Source organism: Stegostoma tigrinum, chromosome 29 (assembly GCF_030684315.1).
Source record: "Stegostoma tigrinum isolate sSteTig4 chromosome 29, sSteTig4.hap1, whole genome shotgun sequence".
NCBI lineage: Eukaryota > Metazoa > Chordata > Chondrichthyes > Orectolobiformes > Stegostomatidae > Stegostoma > Stegostoma tigrinum.
Window position 1 is genome coordinate 1,272,166 of NC_081382.1, and position 19,278 is coordinate 1,291,443.

General features: G+C 43.7%; 1 protein-coding gene across 3 annotated transcripts in view; it reads right to left on the reverse strand.

Moving 5' to 3' along the window:
• exd3 (exonuclease 3'-5' domain containing 3) overlaps positions 1–19,278 on the reverse strand; it is a 644,822-nt gene that overhangs the window by 313,544 nt on the left and 312,000 nt on the right. For all 3 annotated transcript variants that reach the window (XM_059638357.1, XM_059638356.1, XM_048558801.2), the window contains 2 exons: positions 1,667–1,846; positions 520–675 (listed from right to left, as the gene is read on the reverse strand). In XM_059638357.1, the coding sequence (XP_059494340.1) occupies positions 520–675; positions 1,667–1,846 (336 nt within the window). The remainder of the gene's footprint in view (positions 1–519; positions 676–1,666; positions 1,847–19,278) is intronic.

Sequence of the window (19,278 nt, forward strand, 5' to 3'; positions counted from 1 at the left end):
TAAAATTCATGGTTACAAGGATAGAGTAGGGTCTGGATGGGATGTTCTTCGGAGCATCAGTATGGACTCGATGGGCTAAATGCCTGCTTCTCCATGTCGGGATTCTACGGATCCGGACCGAACCTCTGAAGAGCATCCCATCCAGACCCATGCCCCTACCCTATCCTATCCTTCTGACCATACATTTTCCATGGTTAATCCACCTAGCCTACACATCCTTGGACATTATGGATAATTTAGCATGGCCAATCCATCTAGCCTGTAGATCTTTGAGACTGTGGAAGGAAACGGAGCACCTGGGGAAAACCCACACAGACACGTGGAGAACATGCAAACTCCACACAGTCAGCCAGCCAAGGCTGGAATCTAATCCAGGACCCTGGTGTTGTAAAGGCAGCAGTGCTAACCACTGAGCCACCATGCCACATAGTTACGGGAGACAGGACAATGCTGACTTGAGAAGCCCTAACAATCAGCTGAGTTTCCCTTACAATTGGTACAGTCCAGGATAAACCTCACCTCTTTGTACTTGCCCTTGATGCACAGACCATTGATCAGACCAAGTTGAGAGGATCTGTCAGCCTTGTCCACTTCATACAGGCTGGCCAGCTGATCCAACATGTTCGCAGGAACCTCAGTGAGCAAAGAGAACACTCTTGCTTGCAGCTTGGTTGGCTTCAAGATCGGCAACAAAAAAAGTTGATGTCAAGAATAATAATCATAGAAATACCACTCACAGTAAAAACCCCACTGATTCACTAATAATTGTGAAGGAAGGAAATCTGTCACTGTTACTCAGTCTGGTCTACATTCAATTCCAGTCCTACAGTGATACGACTGGCACTTCTCTACCCTCTAAAACATTCAGTTTTATCAAAATATCCACAACGTACTGCAATTCAAGGCAACAGTTCGCCACCACACTTTCAAGTGCAATTAAGGTGGGCAATAAATGCTAGCCATGTAATAGATGTCCATAGTCCTTGAATAAATAAACAAAAAATTGAACAGCACTTTCTCACAATCATTTATTATCGTTGATTCGAATTATTAAAATGGTCACGAAATGATATGCTTTGCGGCACAGTTTAATTGCCAAGAACTTCTGTTCTTTTGACTGTCCATCACAGGCTGAGAAGGGAAGCTGCGGATGAGACAAAAGTCACAGAAATAAGACATCTCTTGGAGTCTTAAAAGACTGGAGGATTTACAAAAATGGATGGGAGTGGGGGCAAAGACATGGGGGTATTAAGCAGAAGATCACTAACGTTACTTCAGTACAGGACGTTGTCTTCCCTTTTCAGTTGACTTGTTTACCCTCGGGGAAGTTATTTACCCAGACAGCCAGAGGACATTATGTACAAAAGCAGAATTCTTCCTTCAACGGATGTTCAAAGACAAGCAGGCAAAGGCAAGCAAAAAGATAAATTTACTTTAAAAATAGTGAATTTCTTTGAGGCTACCAGAAGAAATGCATTAAGGGAAACATAACGGCCCACAAATTCAGTATTTTTCAGTCCAATCTGATGTGTTTCGTTTAGATAATTTAATAGTGAGTTACAATAATAACCACTTCCCTCAACCCACTGATATTAAAACTCCCAATGACCGAGTGTTCAGGGCAGGGCACAATGCAATTTGCTGGATTGTTTATGCATTTGCCAACCTGGGGGACTCTGCCATTATCTTTAATCCAATTGCAGAGCTGGTCGATGATGTAATGTGCCAGAGTCTGTGGCTTTCCCTTTCTCCAGTTCCTCCAGTCATGGCAGTTCTCCAACATGACCAAGAGCCCTTCCAGTGGGTCAGTGAGGGAAGCAAATCCTCGCCTCGCTGCTTCTGGGAGCTGAGGAGACAAAGGGAGAGTGAACAAAAACAGGGAGGCCCTTAATCTGCAAGTAGACAAAAGGAGACTGCTAATTTATTCAGCGAGGTAACTGTTGCTCTCTGTCCTCCATCCCACTTGCTGTGACAGTGTACAGCGATCCAGATTCCTTAACACTTCATTTCACTGCAACAGGAGCCTGTGAAAAGGCAATTGTCTACATTAATTATCCCGTAAACATGCAAAATGTCACAATGCCCTGCACCACCACAGACAAAAGGTGCTTTCAATGCCTGGCATTCACAGGGTAGACAGACGTTTTTAGGGAGCTGCTTTGCAAGGGCCACGTTCCTTCAAACTTCCCTTCCCAGCAGACCGTAAGGAAACAAAGAACAGGGACAAGTGAGACACTCACACTCGCTAACTGCCTTCCTGCAATCAAAACAGGCAGTGTGTGCACTGGAGAGCTGAGAAGCAGGAGGGGGCATGCTGAGGATGTAAGTCTGACACCATGATGCATATATAGTCGGTGAACCTAAATATTCCGGTGGAAGTGATTATATTCCTGCATGATTTTTTCCACTAATTATTAAATTTCTGCATTATTATAACCAATAAATAGTCATTAACACAAGCTCATTCCATTGCCTGAGGCTGAAATTCCCTATTACACAAACCACAACTAGAGAGAGAGAGAGAGAAAGAAAGACAGGGCGAAAGAGAAAGACAGGGCGAAAGAGAAAGACAGGGCGAAAGAGAAAGACAGGGCGAGAGAGAAAGACAGGGCGAGAGAGAAAGACAGGGCGAGAGAGAAAGACAGGGCGAGAGAGAAAGACAGGGCGAAAGAGAAAGACAGGGCGAAAGAGAAAGACAGGGCGAAAGAGAAAGACAGGGCGAAAGAGAAAGACAGGGCGAGAGAGAAAGACAGGGCGAGAGAGAAAGACAGGGTGAGAGAGAAAGACAGGGCGAGAGAGAAAGACAGGGCGAAAGAGAGAGAGAGAGAATTTCTAATCATACAAAGCCCAGAGTGAGACAGAGAAATCTCCAATCTCTCAAACACCACAGAGTGAGAGCAATCACCAATCATGCAAATCATAATATGATATAGGAGAAGAATTAGACCATTCAGCCCATCGAATCGGCTCTGACATTTATCATTATTAATTCATTTTTCAACCCCATTCTTCTGCCTTCTCCTCATAACTTGAGCATCTTACTAATCAAGAACAGATCTCTATCTTAAATGTGCTCAACAACTTGGCCTCCACAGTCTTCTGTGGCAACAAACTCCCCCGATTAACCACCCTCTACTGAAGAAATTCCTCCTCATCTCAGTTCTAATATGTCATCTCTTCACTTTGAGGATGCATCCTTGGGTTAGATTAGATGAGATTAGATTACTTACAGTGTGGAAATAGGTTCTAACCTCTCCTACCAGTGGAAACATTTTCTCCACATCCGTTACACCCAGGCCTCTCAGTATTTTCAAAGTTCCAATCAGATTGCCCTCTCATTCTTCCAAACTTTATCAGATATAAACCCAGAGTCCTCAACTGCCCCTCATATTACAAACCTACCAGCCCTGGGATCATTCTTGTAAACCTCTTCTGGACCCCCTCCAAGACTAGCACATCCTTCCTTAGATACAGAGCCAAAACTGCTCTCAGTATTTCAAATGTGGCCTGACCAGATCCTTGTACAGACTTTATCTCTGCTGTTGTATTCTAGCTGTCTTGAAAGGAATGCTAAAATTGCATTTGTCTTCCTAACTGCTGACTGAACCTGCATGTTAAACTTAAGAGGATCCTCAACAAGGGCACCCATGTTTCTTTGTGCTTCAGCCTACCAAAGCCTTTGCCTGTTTAGAAAAAAGTCTATTTCCTACCAAAGTGCATAACCTCACACTTTCCTACATTGTATTTTATGTGCCATCTCCTTGCCTACTCTCCCAGCCAGCCAAGTCTAATTGCAGCCTCCTATGACCTGATCCTCCACTTATCTTTACGTCATCTGCAAATTTTGTAAAAAGGCCCTCAGTTCCATTGTCCAGATCATTGATGATCAGTCATGGCACCAACACTGGCCCATGTGGAACTCCACTAGTCACCACCTGTCATCCTGAAAAAGACCCGTTTATCCCCACTCTCTGCCTTCTGCCATGCCAGTACCTTGCCCCTAACACCATGGACTCTTGTGTAGCAGTCTCCTGCATGGCACCTTGTCAAAAGCCTTCTAGAAATGCAAATAGATCACGTTGGCTGGCTTTCCTATGTCTAATTTGCTTGTTACCTCTTCAAATAATTCTAACAGATTTGTCAGTCTTGTGATGAAGCTCCGCTGGCAGGGCCCTATTTTAGAACATAGAACATAGAAAAGTACAGCACAGTACAAGCTCTTCAGCCCACTATGTTGTGCTGTGGAATAATCCTAATCCAAAAATAAAATAACCTAACCTACATTCCCCTCAATTCATTGCTGTCCATGTGCATGTCCAGCAGTCGCTTAAATGTCACTAATGACTCTGCTTCCATGACTACCACTGGTAAACTATTCCATGCGCTCACAACTCTCTGGGTGAAGAATCTCCCTCTGACGTCTCCTCTATACCTTCCTCCTAACACCTTAAAACTATGACCCCTCGTGGCAGTCAATCCTGCCCTGGGGAAAAGTCTTTTACCATGCACTACCAAGTACTCCACAAACTGAAATCTTACCAACGACCAAGGTCAGGCTAATAGGCCTATAGTCTCCTGTCTTCTGCCTCCCCCGCTTCGTAAACAGGGGTTTAAGCCATTTTCCAGTCTCTGGGACCCTCCCTGACTGCAGTGATTCCTGAAAGATCACTACCAATGGCCCCACAATCTTTTCCGCTATCTCCTTCAGAACTCTGGGGTATAGTCCATTTGGTCCAGGTGATTTATTTCATCTCAGGTCTATCAGCTTTCCCACCACCTTCTTGTTATTGATGCCCCCAACTCTTGAAGTTCTGGTATCTTCCACAATGAAAACTGATGCAAACTACCTGTTCAGTTCATCTACCACTTTTTATTCCCTAGTACTGCTTCTCCAGCCTTATTTTTCAGCAGTCCAGTGATCACTTGTCTCTCTTACCTTTTAAATGCCTTAAAAAAGCTCTTGCAATGTTCTTTTATGAACGCAGAGAAATAACAGAAAAACCTAAGTTATTTTACAACTATATTCAGGGGTTAAAGGATAATGATAGGAAGATCAGGGCCACAGCAGTAATTTGTACGTGGACCCAAAGGGTGCAGGTAGAGTTCTAAATGAAGACTTTGGCTCGGTGTTCAGTAACAAGAGAGGCAATAAAGGTCTAGAAATCAGGGAGAAGGTCTCAGATGCAATTAAATAAGTTAGCATAAAGAGAGAGAGGACGTTCTGAGATGTCTGAGAGGCTTAAAAGTAGACAAATCTCCATTACCAGATAAAATGTATCCCAGATTGCTGTGTGAGGTAAGGGTGGAAACAACAGGTGTGCAAGTAATTATTTTCAATTCCTCACTAGCCACAGTAGAGGTGAGGGAAGACTGGAGGACATTCTGGTACCATATTTCAAGAAGGGAACAAGGGATAAACCAGCAAACTCCAGGCCACCCAGTCCAACCTCAGTTATGGCAAAACTATAGGAAGCAGTTCTGAGGGACAGAGTTAATCTGCATTTGGAGAAGCGAGGATTAATCTAGAATAGTCAGTATGACTTTGTTAAGGGGAGGCTATGTCTGACCAACTCAGCTGAATTTTTCAAAGAGGTGACCAGTTGTGTGGATGAGGGGATTCTTTATGATGTAGTCTTCAGCACAACTTTTGAAAAGGTCCTGCATGAGAGACTGTGGCAAAGGTAACAGCCCATGTGATCCAAAGAAATTTGACAAATTGGATCCACAATTGGCTGAGTGACAGAAGCGTAAGTTGATGATTAAGGAGTATTTTTCCAACTGGAGGTCTGTGTCCAAGGGCGGGGGGTTCCCACAGGAACCAGTGGTGGGGCCCTTACTGTCTGTGGTTTATACAAATAATTAAACCTTCAATTGAAGAGGAACAAAACTGAAATTGCTGGAAAATTTCAGCAGGTTTGGCAGCATCTGTGGAGAGAAAACAGAGTTAATATTTTGGGTTCAGTGACCCTTCTTTGGAACTAGTCATTGGACTTGAAACATTAACTCTGCTTTCTCTCCACAGATGCTGCCAGGCCTGCTGAGTTTCCCCACCACCCTGCCCCCAGTAATTTCTGTTGTTTCTGATTTCCAGCATCCACAGTTCTTTGGTTCTTTGAATGAAGGGTTGATCAGTAAGTTCACAAATTATGCAACATTTGGTTAGGAGGTAAATACTGAAGAGAATATGCTCAGACTACAAGAAGATATTGTTGTGCTGTTTAGACAGGCTGGTGAGTGCCAAATGGAATTCAACCCAGATAAGTGTGACATGATGCACTTAGGCAAAACAAACAAGGCAAGAGAACAGTAAGACCCTGGGAAGTACTTAGGATCAAAAAGACCTTGGTGTGCATGTCCACCAGTCCCTTAAGGTATCGGGACAGGTGGATAAAGTAGTTAAGAAACCATATGAATATTTGTCATTATTAGCTGAGACATAGAGTTTAAGAACAGGGAGATGGTGCTGCAGCTGTATAAAACAACGATTAGGTCACAACTGGAGATTCTGTACAATTCTGGAATCCACATTATAGGAAGAATAGGTGCAGTGGAGATTCACCAGGATGTTGCCTGGCCTGGAGAGTTTCCATTATGAAGAGAGATTCAACAGACTGTGATTGCTTTCCTTAAAGTAGAGGAGATTGAGAAGGGACATAATTTTACTAATCTCAATTATGAGGGGCACATACAAAATAAATAGATTGATCAAATGATGCTGTAGTTGATCACATGCCAGTGCTTTAATCGAGAATGCCTCAAAGTAGTCTTGGACTTCTCTTTTTGATGGAAAAAGTGGTGACCAGTTGGTGGTGGGCACAAGAAACCTATTGGAGTTGCAACTCTATTTGCTGGAAGATCAGAACCTCATTTTCTGCTTGGGAACCCTGCAACCTTCTGGACTTAATGTTAAGTTCAATAGATTTAGGGCCTGAGCACCTTCTCCCACATCCTTACCCCAAATCCCACACACCAGGCCTCGTCAGCACATGGGCTGCTACTACAAGCACATCATTGTCAGCCACTACCAGTTACCAGCAACTATTCATTCTCCAAGGCTGACCGTTACCGATTTCTTTGTCTGCATCTCCACCCATCATGTACTCCTTTGCCCTCCCCCTTCTCAAGTATATATATCAACCTTTTCCTAGATACAAGCAGTTCTGAAGAAAGGTCACTAGACCTGAAACATTAACTCTGTTTTCTCTACACTGATGCTGCCAGACATGCTGACTTTTTCCAGCAATTCCTGATTTTGTTTCTGATTTCCAACATCCGCAGTTCTTTGGTTTTACGTCCCCATCACCTCTGGCCAATCCCCGAGGTGCTTGTGTTGTGTGTTTTTAGGGGTTCAATTCCTCCAAGTAGGCGTCTTGTGTGGGACATCTTTGAACATGGAAATGCTTTTGCACATCAGCAGACACAGACTTGACAGAACGTAGATCCAATTCCAGTGGAAAATAAACCTCAAACTGGGGATCTCCCTACTGCTACAGCCTTCACCTGCCATTACAACCATTGTTATCACATGAGAGTCTTGTGTTTGGATTGCTGTTGAGGACTTGTTTTGAACTGTGCTTTGTCTGTTCCTTCCCTCTGATCTTACCGGCATAGGTGGCCCTACCAGGAGTTGAGCACTTCGATGGAATTGCCCCAACATCCCCATCACAGCAAGGTGGCGATCCACAGAAAGGTTATCACTCCATCCAGAGACAAAAAGGATAACCTCATTATCAAAGCAATGGCCATTGCAGTCAACTGCTGGACAAACCTTCAGCTCATCTGCTCCTCAATTCCCATCAAATGCCACCAAAAGCAGCTAAAGACAATGAAGCAGTTTAGAAAAATAAAAACTCATTACTAAACTGCATCAAGAGCCGAGTAGACTAGCAAACTTCCAACAACGGCTTCACCAAAATCTCCAAGCAGTTCATTTTAATGGAGTGGAGGGAATCTGAAAATGGCTGAAGACAGTATCCTCTCATGTCATGAAGAAACCATTGGCCACAAGACCAGGAAACACCAAGGTTAGTTTGACAAGAATGACCACATCATCTAAAACCTCACTGGCAAGAGGAGGAAACCTCTCCATGTCTGGCATGAGAACAACACCAGGGAAGGAAAGAGGATAATTCATCAAACAGCAAAGTTGGAGTCACAAAGAATAAGACAAATCAAGAACCAATGATAGGCTAAGAAAGCCAAGGAGCTGCAACACCTTGCTGATAAGCATGACACCCAGGGTCTCTTCAGTGCAATCCTTTTGAGAGATGGACTAAACATCAGCGTCTGATGAAGGGAACACTTCAGAGAACTCGTAAACCCAACTCCAAATCAAAGATGATCTTGGACTCCCATTTAGTGTGGCAGAAATTTAAGACTCCATTACACACAGGAAGCATGGAAAACCACAGGAGTAGTCCAGGCTTCACTGAAGATTTTCAAACTTGGAGGAGATAAAGCTTACCTGCCATCTCCATCAACTGCACCTTAAAATCTTGCAAAAAGAAGAAATCCCTATCAATCTCAGGGATGATGCCATTGCCAGTATCTTCAAGAAAGGAGACAAAAAAAGATGGTGGGAACTACTAAAAATTCTTTCTACTGTCCATCACCAGGAAGATTACTGCCCAGATCATCGCTCAGCTCTCTCTTCTAGTCTCTGAGGAAATCATTCCTGAAAAACAGTGCAGCTTCTGGCCAAACCGTTGAACTTTGGAGATGATTTTCACTGTTCAGGTACTCAAAGAGAAATGCAAGGAACAACACCAACCAAGGTACACACATTTCTTTGATTTGATCAAGGCTGTAGACTCAGTCAATCAGGAAGTGTTATGGCAGACCATGTTGTGGTTGGTTGGCTCACTGAGCTGGTTTGTTGTTCCACAGATGTTTCATTACCCTACTGGGTAACATCAGTGCAGCTTCCGATGAAGCATTGTTGTGTTTTCCCACCTGTTATTAATTCTGGTGTCTCCACTAAGAAAGCCATCAACAAACACATAGAGCTTGTCCCTTCATATGCCCCACTGCAAAGGAAAACCGGAAGTGGGGTAACCCACCTCAACTGACACCAGAATTAATAACAGGTGGGAAAACACAACAATGCTTCATCGGAGGCTGGGTTGATATTGTTACCCAGCAGGGTAATGAAATGTCCATGGAACGACGAGACAGCTCGGTGAGCCAAACAACCACAACGTCCACACCCAAGCTACAAATCTACTCAAAAGCCTTATGGAAGACACTGTTAAAGGCCAACTGTCCAGTGAAATTCATTGACATTCTCTGTCTCTTCCACAACAAGATGTCAATAATGGTCCTCATTGATATGACAGAATCCTTTATGTTCAAGCAGGGAAGGGTCCCAACCCGAAACGTCAAGCTTTCCTGCTCCTCTGATGCTGCTTGGCCTGCTGTGTTCATCCAGCTTCACCCCGTGTTATCTCATGTGTTAGCACCCACACTCCTTTCTCTATCCTCTTCACAACCATCTTGTCAAGAACATACTTTCCAGTGGGTTGATACTGTCTACGGCATGGATGGAAAACCTTTCAACCTCAACTGGCTGAAATCTAAGGAAACAACATTGGCCTCACTGTGCAACTTCAGTATGTGGATGACAACGTCATCTCTGCTCTCTCAGAAAACAGCCTTCAAGGCTTGCTTAACGCCTCTGTAGAAGCATACCAAAGAATTAGTCTCAGCCTCAACCTCAAGAAAAGTCAAACTCTTTACCAAAACATCCCAGGTCAAGTTCCGGTCATTCCTTCTATTAAAATCTATGGAGAAATCCTCCCAAACATGAAACATTTCCCTTATCTGGGAAGCTAACTCTAACTAAAGCGTCCATGCAGAGATTCAACCTCACATCCAATGTGCGAGTACTGTCTTCAAATAAGAGTCTTCAATGACCAATGCTCATGCCAAGGTCCTTGTGTTTTGAGCTCTTATTCTTTCCAACTTCTGTCTGGCTCCAAAACTTGGACTACAAGTTGACACGGCTTCAAGACCTTTGAGAAGCACCAATGCTTTTTAAGATAAATTCTTTGCATCGGCTAAGAGGACAGACATACTAGCATCAGCACCCTTCTAACAGCACCAACCAGTGGCAACTAATAGCACCAGCTCAAGGTCATGATCTTCCAAAGCAACTCCACTGGGCTGGGCACATTCTTAGGACAGCTGAGTTCCAACTGCTAAAGCAAATATTCTTTGCCCAGGTCAGGTAAGCTTTCAAATGCGAACAGCACCAAGGAAGTCTTTCAAAGACTTTCCAAAGGTTTCCTTCAAGAAATGTAACAGAGATGTCAATAAATGGGAGATTCTTGTTCAGTAGGGACCGAATTGGAGGAAACTCCTGTATGAAGGATTGCAATTCTTTTAGAATACCCATCAATAGCAGAAACTGCAGAAAAAGAACCAGAGAAGGGGATGCTAACGATCACAAGGGCAAGGATTAATTCCATTTCCCAGAAACACCTACCAAATGTGTGGTTGGAGATGCAGCTCTAGGATTGGGATCATCAGCCGCACAAGGACCCACAGACCTCATGACCAATCACACAGAATTTCCTTGACAAATAATCAAAATCATTTGTGAGTGATTTCCAACAATGAGACAGGAAGAAACTCTTCCCCTTGCTGGAAGGATCAATGACTGGGGCATAAGTTTAAAGTAAGGGCAAAAAGGTTTCAAGGAGATGCAAGGAAAATCATTTGTGGGGAATCTAGAATTCACTGCCCATAAGGATGGCAGAGGCAGAAACCTCCTTAACATTTTAGTGGCATTTAGATGTGCACTTATGATGCCAGACTATATAAGGCTATAGGTCAAGTGCTGGATAGTGGAATTAGAATCGTTTGTTGGTTTGTTTTGACCATTGAAAACATGATGGGCTAAAGTGGCTTTTAGTGTGTTCACAATTGTATAACTGCAGAATTCCGCAGTGCAGAGGGATTTAGGTGTTCTAATGTATGTGTCACAAAAGGTTAACATGCAGGTATAGCATGTAATTAATGTGGCTGATGGGTTGCTACCATTTCTCGAGTAGATTTGTAGCTCAGGTTGTGGATGCCCTGGTTGGTTCACTTGCCGAGCTGGTTCATTAGTTGACAAACATTTCGTTACCCTTCAGGGTAACATCATCAGTGCAGCCTCCGATGAAGCATTGTTGTATTTTTCTGCTTGCTATTTAAACTCTGGGGTCCATTGGAGTTGATTACGTCATTTCCGGTTTATCTTTGCAGTGGTGTGTATATTGGGTCTAATTCTATGTGTTTGTTAATCGCCTTCTTGTTGGAGAACCAAGCCCCTGGGAATTTCCGTGCTTGTCTCTGTCTGGCTTGTCCTAGGATCCCAATGTTGTCCCAATTGAACTGGTGGTCCTCCTTGTCTGTATGTATGGAGATGAGTGAGTATTGGTCATGTTTTTTTGTTACTAGTTCTCTAACCCTATCGCAGTTTCTTTCCTGGCTGTAAAATGTAATTTTGTCACAGTCCTTGAAAGGAATCTTGTATATTACCTTGGTTCTGTCCATAGTGGGTAAGGATGTTTGGTTCTTGTTAGCAGTTGACATAGAGTTGAAGTAGGTTGTGTGTCACTCTGATGCCCAATGGCCATAGGAGTCTTGTGGTCAATTCAGATACATTCTTGATGTATGGTAATGTGACAAGTGTCGGGGCGTACTGTATTTTCCTGTTGTTGTTTGTGTGACAGGCATCATCAGACCCAATTGTTTGGGTGTCCGTTGTCTGTAATACTTGGTGGAGGTATTCTTCTTCATTTTGGTGTAGTTCTGGGTTGCTGCAGTGTATTATAGCTTGTTTGAACAGTGTTTTCACGCAACTCGTTTGTGGGTGTTGGGGTGGTTACTGTTCTGTGCACTTTAGTCAGAAATTCCCCATTGGCCTTGTGTTCTACTATCATGTCCAGGAATGGGAGCTGTTCGTTCTTTTCTTCTTCTCTGGTGAATTTGATGCCGGTGAAAATGTTGTTTAGAAGTTGGTGTTAAAGGAGGCCAGGCAGCATCAGAAGAGTAGGAAAGTTGACATTTTGGGTTGGGAAATTCTTCAGAAATGGGAGGGTGAAGGGAGCTCAGAAGTAAATAAAGAGAGGAGGGGTGGAGCTGGGGAAGGTAGGTGGATGATAGGTGAGTGCAGGTAGGTAGTGCTAGGGATTGGTCAGTGAGGTAGGTGGAGCAGATAGGCGAGTGAGATGATGGGCAGGTTGTGTCAGGTCAAGGAGGCGAGGATGAGAGGGAGGGTTGCTCATGGTATAAGTTTGCAGTTTGCAGGAGGCGTCATACTGACAGTGGAGGAGGCCCAGGATGGACATGTCATCCATGGAGTGGTTCACGACTGGAAAGTGTTGTCGTTTTCCACGAACAGAGCGCAGATGTTCTACAAAGCGGTCCCCAAACCTCTACTTAGTCTCACGGATGTAGAGGAGGCCACATCGGGAGCAGCGGATGCATTAGACCACACTGACAAATGTGCAGGGGGCCTCTGTCTAACGTGGAAGGTTTGTTTTGTGTCTTGAATAAAGGTGAGGGGCAAGTGTAGGGGCAGGTGTAGCACTTCCTGCAGTTGCAGCAAAAGGTGACAGGGTTAGTGGGGTTAGTGAGGAGTGTGGAGCAAATGAGGAAATCACGGAAAGAGTGGTCCCTATAAAAGGCAGATGGGGTGAGGAGAGAAATATATCTTTGGTTATGGGGTCGTATTATAGGTGACGGAAATAGCAGAGAATGACAATTTGGATGCAGAGGTTGGTGGGGTGACCCATGTGAGGACAAGAAGGATTCTATTTTTGTTTGTATTGTGGGGAGAGGATGTGAGGGCAGAGGTGCAGGAAACACAAGAGATGCAGTTGAGGGCATTTTCAATCACCAGACCTGGGGTGGTGCGGTCCTTGAAATAGGAGGACATCTAAAATGTGCAGGAGTGGACTGCCCTATCTTGGGAGCAGATGCGGCGGAGGTGGAGGAATTGGGAATAGGAGATCGCATTCTTGCAGGAAGCTGAGTGAAAGGAGGTGTAGGCCAGGTCGTTGTAGGAGTTGGTGGGCTTGAAACAGATGTCAGTTTCAAGGCGGTCACCAGAGATGGAGACAGAGAGGTTCAGGAAGGAGAGAGACATTTCAGAGATTGTCCACGTGAATTTGAGGTTGGGGTAAAAGGTCTTAGTTAAGTTGAAGAACTGTTCAAGCTCCTCATGGGAGCACGAGGCAGTGCTGGTACAGTCATCAATTTAGTGGAGAAAGAGGTGGGAGATAGTGCCAGTGTAACAGTGGAAGAGGGACTGTTCACGTATCCTGCAAAGAGGCAGGCATTGCTTGGGCCTATGTGAGTGGAAACAGACCCAACTCAGCATCTGGGAAACAAAATCATCTGAAGAGACTCAAACAGACCAGACAACTCAACAAAGCAGACTACCTTAAAATAAAACCTAAACGGACAAACACCCCTTGATTCTACAGCCTCCCACAAGTACACAAACTGGACATGCCCCTCAGACCCATTGTCTCGCTCCCAGGCACACCAACACACAGGTTAGCCAAGGAATTGCAACAAGGACTAAAGCATCTTGTCAACAACGCAACCCATTCATCCCAGGAGTTCTTCAAAACCCTCAAAGACATAAGAATAGATGAGAACGAGACCATGGTATCCTTTGATGTTACCGTCCCATTCACATTGATCAACATACCACTAGCAAGAGAAACACGAGCCACATTACTGAAGGAACCAGACCCGAATAACACCACCTCTACAGAGAACATGCTGAAATTACTGGACCTATGCCTCATGACCCACTTTACTATTAATGGCCAGATCTAAAAACAAATCAATGCGTCACTTATGGGGTCACCCATCTTTGGGCTAGTAGCAAAAGCAGTGTTGCACAGACTCAAAAGCACGGCCATTCCACAGATCCAACATGTGGATGACATTTCCATCATCATCAAACAAACTAAACTAGAAGAAACACACCAACTTATAAACAACATTTTCACTGGCATCAAATTCACCAGAGAAGAAAATAACAAATAGCTCCCATTCCTGCCACTGGGCATCAGAGTGGCATACAAACCCACAACAATCCTACACCAACTGCTAACAAGAACCAAAGACCCTTCACTCATTATGGACAGGACCAATGCAATATACAAGATTCTATGCAAGGACTGCGACAAACATTACATTGTACAGACAAGAAGAAAACTGGCCAGAAGGATACGTGAATACCAACTAGCAACAAAAAGACACAACCAATACTCACTTGTCTTCATACACACGGACAAGGAGGACCACCAGTTCGAGTGGGACAACGTTAGGATCCCATGACAAGCCAAACAGAGGCAAGCATGGGAATTCCTAGAGGCCTGGTTTTCCACCATGAAGGCCATCAATAAACACATAGGGTCTAATTCTATATACAGGCCACTGCAAAGATGAACTGGAAATGATGTAATCAACTCTAATGGACCCCGGGGTTTGAAGACTTATGGAAGACAGTGTTAAAGGCCAACTGTCCAGTGAAATTCATTGACATTCTGTCTCTTCCACAACAAGATGTCAATAATGGTCCTCATTGATATGACAGAATCCTTTGTGGTCAAGCAGGGAAGGGTCCCAACCCAAAACATCAAGCTTTCCTGCTCCTCTGATGCTGCTTGGCCTGCTGTGTTCATCCAGCTTCACCCCGTGTTATCTCATGTGTTAGCACCCACACTCCTTTCTCTATCCTCTTCACAACCATCTTGTCAAGAACATGCTTTCCAGTGGTGTTGATACTGTCTACAGCATGGATGGAAAACCTTTCAACCTCAACTGGCTGAAATCTAAGGAAACAACATTGGCCTCCACTGTGCAACTTCAGTATGTGGATGACAACGTCATCTCTGCTCTCTCAGAAAACAGCCTTCAAGGTTCGCTTAATGCCTCTGTAGAAGCATACCAAAGAATTAGTCTCAGCCTCAACCTCAAGAAGAATCAAGCTCTTTACCAAAACATCCCAGGTCAAGTTCCAATCAATCCTTCTATTAAGATCTATGGAGAAATCCGCCCAAACACGAAACATTTCCCTTATCTGGGGAGTTTAAATAGCAATCTGAGAAATACACCATCAAAATACAAATACAAGCTTCATTGGAGGCTGCACTGATGGTGTTACCCGGAAAAGTAATGGAACATCTGCAAACTCAAGAACCGGCTCGGCGAGCAAACCAACGACAGCAACGCTATGATAATAAAGTGTGAAGTTGGATGAACACAGCAGGCCCAGCAGCATCTCAGGAGCACAAAAGCTGACGTTTCGGACCTAGACCCTTCATCAGAGAGAGGGATGGGGTGAGGGTTCTGGAATAAATAGGGAGAGAGGGGGAGGCGGACCGAAGATGGAGAGAAAAGAAGATAGGTGGAGAGGAGAGTACAGGTGGGGAGGTAGGGAGGGGATAGGTCAGTCCAGGGAAGACGGACAGGTCAAGGAGGTGGGATGAGGTTAGTAGGTAGGAGATGGAGGTGCGCCTTGGGGTGGGAGGAAGGGATGGGCGAGAGGAAGAACAGGTTAGAGAGGCAGAGACAGGTTGGACTGGTTTTGGGATGCAGTGGGTGGAGGGGAAGAGCTGGGCTGGTTGTGTGGTGCAGTGGAGGGAGGGGACGAACTGGGCTGGTTTTGGGATGCGGTGGGGGAAGGGGAGATTTTGAAGCTGGTGAAGTCCACATTGATACCATTGGGCTGCAGGGTTCCCAAGCGGAATATGAGTTGCTGTTCCTGCAACCTTCAGGTGGCATCGTTGTGGCACTGCAGGAGGCCCATGATGGACATGTCATCTAAAGAATGGGAGGGGGAGTTGAAATGGTTCGCGACTGGGAGGTGCAGTTGTTTATTGCAAACCGAGCGGAGGTGTTCTGCAAAGTGGTCCCCAAGCCTCCACTTGGTTTTCCCAATGTAGAGGAAGCCACACCGGGTACAATGGATACAGTATACGACATTGGCAGATGTGCAGGTGAACCTCTGCTTAATATGGAAAGTCATCTCGGGGCCTGGGATAGGGGTGAGGGAGGAGGTGTGGGGGCAAGTGTAGCATTTCCTGCAGTTGCAACGCTATCATTTATTACAAGAATTGAACATAAATATAAGGATGCAATGCTTCAGTAATATTGATGGTGAAATGACATCTTGAGTATGTGTACAGGTTTAAACGCCTTATTTAAGGAAGAATGTAAATACATCGGAGGCAGTTCACTAGCATAATACCTAGAATGAGCAGGATGCCACATGAGGACAACAAACAGACTGTGCTGGAGAAACTCAACTGGTCTGGTTACCTCTGGGAAAAACTGAGTTAATGTTTTGAGTCTGGTATGCCAATTTTTCGCTCAATTGTTTCACCAATCTATATCCCTCAGCAGACTCTGTGGCACCATCACCACTTGCCTTTCCATCTACTCCTGTGTCACCCACAAATGTGGTGATAGTACAATCACTTTCCTCATTGAAGTTCACTCATATATTTTCTAAGAAATTGCAGCCCCAAGCAATGATTTCTGAGGCAGTCCACTATTAGCTACCATCCTGAAAATGCCTCCTCTATCCCAAGTCTCCGCCTTCTTTTAGTCAGCCAAACCTATATCCATATTAATAATTACCATTTTTTAAAAATCTCTTTCCCTTTCTAAATAAAGATGTTACATTGGCAGTTTCCAATTCTCTGGGACTTTTCCCAATCTAAGGATTCCTACCAAAGATTATTCCCACAGCATCCCATATATCTGCAGCTGCTTCCTTTGATATCCTATGATCTATTCCACCAGGTCAAGTGGGCATATTGATCTTTCACCCCATTAATTACCCTTGCATTTTTTCTCTCATAATAGCTATTGTAATTATTTTCTCTCTTCTTTTGCCCCAAAAATATTTTTGGAATGCTATTACTGTCTCCTATGCTGAAGATGGTGCATTCAATTTTTCTTAGGGACAATCTAAAAAGAGACAGACCTGAGCCCCACACTGTCATCATACTTCAGAAACTCAGGTTAGCAATGGTGAGGTGTCCAAGTTAGAAATTACATGGAGAAGGCCTACTTAAAGAATGAGGCTCAGGTGCACATTTGTTTGGATGGGATTTCAGACAAGGAACAATATCTCCATAAATTGTTCTTTGCCACCAAAAGTGAGGTTGTCTGGCACCAACTCCATCATTGAGACCTCTGTATACCAAGGTCTAGATGATTAACATATGTCAGGAAGAGCAAGGGTCCCAAGGAACTTCACTGTAAACCTTCCTCCACTCCAAAAACAGCCATTCACCACTAATCTGTTTGTTTTCACTCAGCCCAATTTCATATCCATGTTGCTGCTGTCTCTTTTCTCGCATTAGCTCTAAGCTTATTCATAAACAAAAACAAAATTAGCTGGAAAAACTTAGCAGGTCTGGTAGCATCTGTGGAGAGAAATCAGAATATGTGTTTCGTGTCTGGTGACCCTACTTCAGAAGTGTATTTGTTTCTGATTTATAGCATCTGCAGTTCTTTCAGTTTTTATTAAACTTATTAACAAGTCTGTTGTGTGGCACTTTGTTAAATTCACTGGTGAGTGTGTCACCTTATGTTCACATTTAAATCAATACATTGCAAGAATTTGGAGTCCATCTTATCCAAATCAATTCTAACTATAGATTGAGTTTGAGAAAGCCTAAAAGTTTCCATGTCCTGATTAATTACAAGAGCCATTCCAAGTACAAATATATTTTCACAAATTTTACAGAACTTACTAAGCTTATCATCAAAGTAAAAAAGAAACTACTTGATGAAAGCAGTGGCTTTCAGTCTATCTATATTAGGTCACCGGTTTATGACACTAGTTGACAGAACACAGGTCTCTTGTTGACTGATGCTTTTTTGTCTTTGATTTTCATTCTTGTGCATCATACCATGAGAACCCAGGTCTCACCATCCTTACTATTCCCGCAATCCTCTGTGCCTGAACAGAAACATCCTGTACGCAAATTGTCTGATATGTGTATGAATAGTTCATGGTAAAAGTTGGATTAGCTAGGTAGTCAATCTACCCTTCAGTCCAACTTGTCCATGCCAACCAGATTTCCCAAACTGAACTAGTCTCATTTGTCTGGATTTGGTACAAATTCCATTCCTATTCATGCACCTGTCCAAAATGTCTTTTAAATATTCTAACTGCAACTGCTCCTACCACATCCTCTGGCAGCTCATTCCATACACACACCATTCTGTGCGGAAAAGTTATTCCTCAGATCCCTTTTAAATCTTTCCTCTCTCACCTTAAACCTACGCTCTCTACTTTTGGACTCCTCTACCCTTGGAAAAAGATCCTGGCTGTTCACCATATCTTTGCGCTTAATAATTTTGTAAGTCTCCATAAGGTCATCCCTCAGATTCCAACGCTCCAAGGAAAGAAGTCCTAGCCTATCTAGCCTCTCCTTATAACTGAAATCCTCCAGTCAAATTACCATAGTAAACCACATCTCTGACTATGAGCGAAAATACTTTACCTCAAAGCATTCTCACGTGTTAGTATCATTTTACATTAGCCTGAACCACGTGTTTGGTTCCGAGTTGATGTCACTAGTGGACAAGTCAGAACATAGAACATAGAACACTACAGCGCAGTTCAGGCCCTTCGGCCCGCGATGTTGCACTGACCTGTGAAGCCAAATTGAAGCCCATCTAACCTAAACTATTCCATTATTATCCAAATGTTTATCCAATGACCATTTAAATGCCCTTAAACCTGGCAAGTCTACGGCTGTTGCAGGTAGGGCATTCCATGCCCTTACTACTCTCTGAGGAAAGAACCTACCTCTGACATCTGTCCTATGTCTATCACCCCTCAATTTAAAGCTATGTCCTCTTGTGCTAACCACCTCCATCTAAGGAAAAAGGCTCACACTGTCCATGCTATCTAATCCTCTGATCATCTTGTATGTCTCTATTAGGTCCTTCTTAAACTTCTCCTCTCTAACGAAAACAGCCTCAAGTCCCTCAACCTTTCCTCAAAAGATCTTAGAATGAAATATATCTTGATAGTTTTTTTCATATGGTGGTCATTTTCTGCAACATAAGCACAAAAGGATACAGATTTTCTTTCACCATAAAACAGATTTTTTTTTACTTGCAAAGAAACACAAAACACATCAAGTTAAAGATACAACATAGCTTCAATCAGAGATAATTGGAACTGCAGATGCTGGAGAATCCAAGATAACAAAGTGTGGGGCTGGATGAAAACAGCTTGAACGA